Source organism: Rhagoletis pomonella, unplaced genomic scaffold (genome assembly GCF_013731165.1).
Source record: "Rhagoletis pomonella isolate Grant_MI unplaced genomic scaffold, Rhpom_1.0 Rhpom_scaffold_13348, whole genome shotgun sequence".
Classification (NCBI taxonomy): Eukaryota; Metazoa; Arthropoda; class Insecta; order Diptera; family Tephritidae; genus Rhagoletis; species Rhagoletis pomonella.
The window spans coordinates 1-4,294 of NW_023471874.1; the positions used below are offsets into that span (position 1 = coordinate 1).

General features: G+C 44.9%; 1 protein-coding gene across 1 annotated transcript; it reads right to left on the minus strand.

Moving 5' to 3' along the window:
* Positions 1–10: 10 nt before the first annotated feature.
* LOC118756962 lies at positions 11–1,648 on the minus strand. The gene is made up of 2 exons (XM_036491690.1): positions 1,008–1,648; positions 11–647 (listed from the first exon to the last, which is right to left on the minus strand). The coding sequence occupies exons 1-2, from the start codon at positions 1,269–1,271 to the stop codon at positions 333–335; spliced, it is 579 nt and encodes a 192-aa protein (XP_036347583.1). The 5' UTR covers positions 1,272–1,648; the 3' UTR covers positions 11–332.
* Positions 1,649–4,294: the final 2,646 nt, after the last annotated feature.

Sequence of the window (4,294 nt, forward strand, 5' to 3'; positions counted from 1 at the left end):
ATTCCTTAAATGCTTTGACGAAATTTGACCCATTATCAGTAACGGTTGCAACAATTTTATTTAGTGTGAGACCGTAAGTAGTATGAATTTCAATTATTGCATCATGTATACGGTCGAATGTGTGTGATCCGAAAAATCTCTTACATGCCAAAGCAATAGATTTTCTTTGGAGAGAGTCATCTAGCCAATGACATGTATAGCCAAAAAAACTTCTGTGCTTAGTTGACCACACATTTGCTGTAGTGCAAACAAATTCACAATCACCCAATTCCATTTTTGACTTGTCAATCATGGATGTGTATGTGGTATTTACTAATGATGTTGCTGTTGGTCTACTCATTAATTTTAATTTTGGATTTGCACACAATCAACTTCTTAAAAGATTTTTTCTCCACAGCAGATACTGGTAACATAAGATCCGCAATATAGGAAATAGTTAATTTATTGAAAACATCTTGTTTGCTGCCGTTTGCTTGTGGTGTCTCTAATTTTGTTTCTTTATATTCTTTTAAAACTTCTACATGTTTTAATCGTAAGTGACGAATGAAGTTCGAAGTTATTTGCGTCGAACCTTGCAGCTGCTTTTTACATATGCGGCATTCAGCTACCACCCCATTTCTTTTGCGGTGAAAGTCAGTTTTGTTCAACTACATGAAACTATTCATTAGAATAAACAGTTACTATTAAAACAGCAATTATTAAAAAATTCTCTGCGGAAACTACTCAGTCAAATAAGATAGGAAATATCAAAATAAATTTCTTACTACCGTTTAGAAAAGCATCTGAAAAGCAAGGTGTGAAACCGATCAAAATAACGTTCCGGTTTCGGTTTTGAAAAATGAATCGGTTTTAATCGGTTACGGTTACGGTTTCGGTTTCCACTCCTTGCTTAAAAGTCAGTTTTATTCTTTCTAAGTGCCTTTTTTCGTCCATCAAAATGTTTGCAAAAATAACTTAAGCCATATTGACTGACTAGTTGAGTTTTTAAGAGTTTTTTTATAACCTACATGCTTAATAACTTTAAAGTATTTAAATATTGTATTGCTTAAAGTGGCGATATCCACGGCTTCTGCAGAATTGCCACTCGTTGTTAAACCGGTTGAAGATGGCTCGTTACTTGTTTTTGATCTCTTACTAGTAGAAGCCTGGTCGAGCAACAAACATCTCTTTCTCCTGTTTTTGCCACTTTCAGCCTGTTCGCAAATAATCAAAAATAATAATTTAGGAAAAATGATCGACGGTCTAAAGTCCACTAAAATTTCCAAATACATACATATGTATATGAAGGGGGAGTGCTACTGCCATAAGGAGTACATAGAAACATTTTTTATTACTATCGATATCGATTGGTGAAAAGATTTTTTATGCATTTGTAACGTAGCATATCCGCTACGATACAATAACATACAGCCTCGTACATACATACAATATTGTACATACATACTGCACCGCACATACATACAATAGTGTACATACATACTCCACCGGACATGTAAATACAGACATACATACAGCGACGTACATGCACACACCATTGTACATATACACTACACCAAGTGAAGCACTGCTAGCAGCACACCAGCAGCATGTCCGAATAACTCACCAACCTCTTCGCTCACCACACTGCATAAATCGGGACGGCACACGACGAATTCTCAACAAGCATGCAGCGCATCAGGTATAAAAGGCTTAACAAGGGCGCAGTCAGGTCAGTCTTGCTAGGTGAGTAGCTGACTTGACTGGTCGATGAGCTAGTGGTGTGCTTGCGCACTAATGTTTTGCCGGCCAGCCAAGCCAAGCTCGGCGTAACCAATCGGTCGATCAGCTGGTTTGCCTGCGGGCGCACCAATGTGTCACCGACTGGCCAAGCCAAAACCAAGTACGACTCAACCCGCCGGCAGACCAGGATTGCACGCCTTTTAGGCATCCTAATTGGTCGCCGGCTAGTTGAGCCTCCGACACTGCCGACCCGTTCCAGCCCCTACTTTTGTAGAGAGCGACTAGGGGAATGGCAGTGCCTGGAGTCAGTCTTGCTAGGTCGTTTCGCTCCACCGGTTGCCGAGGGCCAGTTGCTGTTAGAAGTCACCCGCTGCCGCATATCATCCGTCGTAGCGCTCCCACCGTTGCTCCGCTGTTGTTGAGAGTCACCCGCTGTGCCGCCGCCGTTGCTCCGCTGCTGCCGAGAGTCACCCGCTGTGCCGCCGCCGCTGCCCAACCGTTGCTCAACAGTTGTTGAGAATCACCCACCGTGCTGCTAGCGCTCCCACCGTTGCTCCGCTGTTGCCGAGAGTCACCCGCTGTGCCGCCGCCGCTGCCCAACCGTTGCTCAACAGTTGTTGAGAATCACCCGCCGTACTGCTAGCGCTCCCACCGTTGCTCCGCTGTTGCCGAGAGCCACCCGCTGTACCGCCGCCGCTGCCCAACCGTTGCTCAACAGTTGTTGAGAATCACCCGCCGTTCTGCTAGCGCTCTCGCCATCATCCGCTCCGCACGACCACAACGAACGTCACCTTTCTCTCGCTCTCCCTCTCTTTGGACATAAGGTTGCTAGCACTCTAGTCGTAGCGCCGTGTGTGTGTGTGTGTTCGAAGTAAATACACGAAAATAGTGTGTTTTATTTGGTGGGGGTTAGTGGGACCTTCGCCGGACTCTGGATCGGCTGAGTTCACCTCAGCCTTTGACAAAACCCACCTCATAAATGGCGCCCGAGCAGGGACCCAGCTCTGCAGGCGCATGTGCAAAAAATTTTACAAGCACCAACACTGCGGAAGCGGGCTCGCCGAACACACTACAACCAACAATTGACACACGCGCCAGCGAGAGCAAAACCAATACGCTGAACGTCGACTCCCTCAGCTGGATATACCTGCTAAAGAAGGAGAAGTTGATAGAAGAGTGCAAGCGACATCGAATTTTCGTAGAGGGATACACAGTCGCCGACCTGCGCAACGCACTTAGCGCATATGTAAAGGCAAAGCGCAACCGCAAATCAACGGAAAATTTACTGAGAGACCTGGAAGAGGAGATTAATACTGAAGAGAGAAGGCCCGTGAAGCTGTCACTCGGCCACTTCCCTTCCATCCAGATCGACAACGCAAGCCCACAACCAGAAGAGACTGGGCATATAACGCCAAGAAGCAACGAGATGAGCGACGCCGAACTAATGAACACCGTCCGTCGCTGGGGTGTGCACTATTCGGGAGGCGACGCGCTGCACGATTTCCTCGAGAGAATCGAAGAACTAGCTGAGTGCTACCGCATTCCACCGGACAACCTCCTCCCAACCCTACCTGAAGTGTTAAGCGCGAAGGCCCTTCAATGGTATCGCGTGCGAAAACCGCATATCCGCTCATGGGCTGCATTCCTTGCCGAAGTGAAGAGTTTCTTCCTGCCAAGGCGGTATATGAGCCAGCTGGAAGATGCCATCCGACAACGAAAGCAACAGAGCAGAGAGAAAGCGAAAGATTACATCCTGGCACTGCAAACCCTGATACGCCAACACCCGACTATGTACAAGGGGGACCACCTGGAGCGCATCTATGATGGCCTACGCGTGGAGTACTGCCTCTTTGTTAAGCGGGGTGAGTTCAGGACAATTGAAGAGCTGATGGAGCTCACCGATGAATTTGAGCTCCTGAAGAGCGAAGAAGCCAGACAAAATAGACAGACGGCACACAGCCTACTCCCCCTGGAGGAAGGTTACAGTAGAGAGAAATCCTGCTGGCGATGCAAAGCACACGGACACCGCCGCTTCCAATGCCGAGGAGTTAAGAAACTATTCTGCATAAAAGCGAAATGAATTTTGTTTTCTCCTTGCTTCGCAGAGCAAGTTACAATATATATATATATATGTATTTATGTATGTATATAAAGGAGTTAGCGCATCGACTAAGCTGACTACGTTGACTGCGATGCTTGCATTTGTTTCGCTGTCGGAGGTGGCTGCGTAACCAAACATATACAATTTTTATCTATATCTATAAGTTCTAAAATGCATTCAAAATCTGCATATATAACGAATTGTACCTCTAATTGATTTTAAAAATTCTTAAATTTTAATACCTTTTAATTTTCTGAAGGTACTTCGGTTATAATTTGATTACACTCCTCTCGATGATGTTTTAACGCATCTTCATTGTGAAAATGTGATAGACATATGTTGCATATATACACTCGATTTCGGCGTCGTGTCAGTTGACTGTTCAGTAATCTATAATTATATAAAAAATCTTTTTTATTTTAAAAACATGTGTTTTATCCAGACATAGTGCAAATTTGAAATGTCTTCCAATAG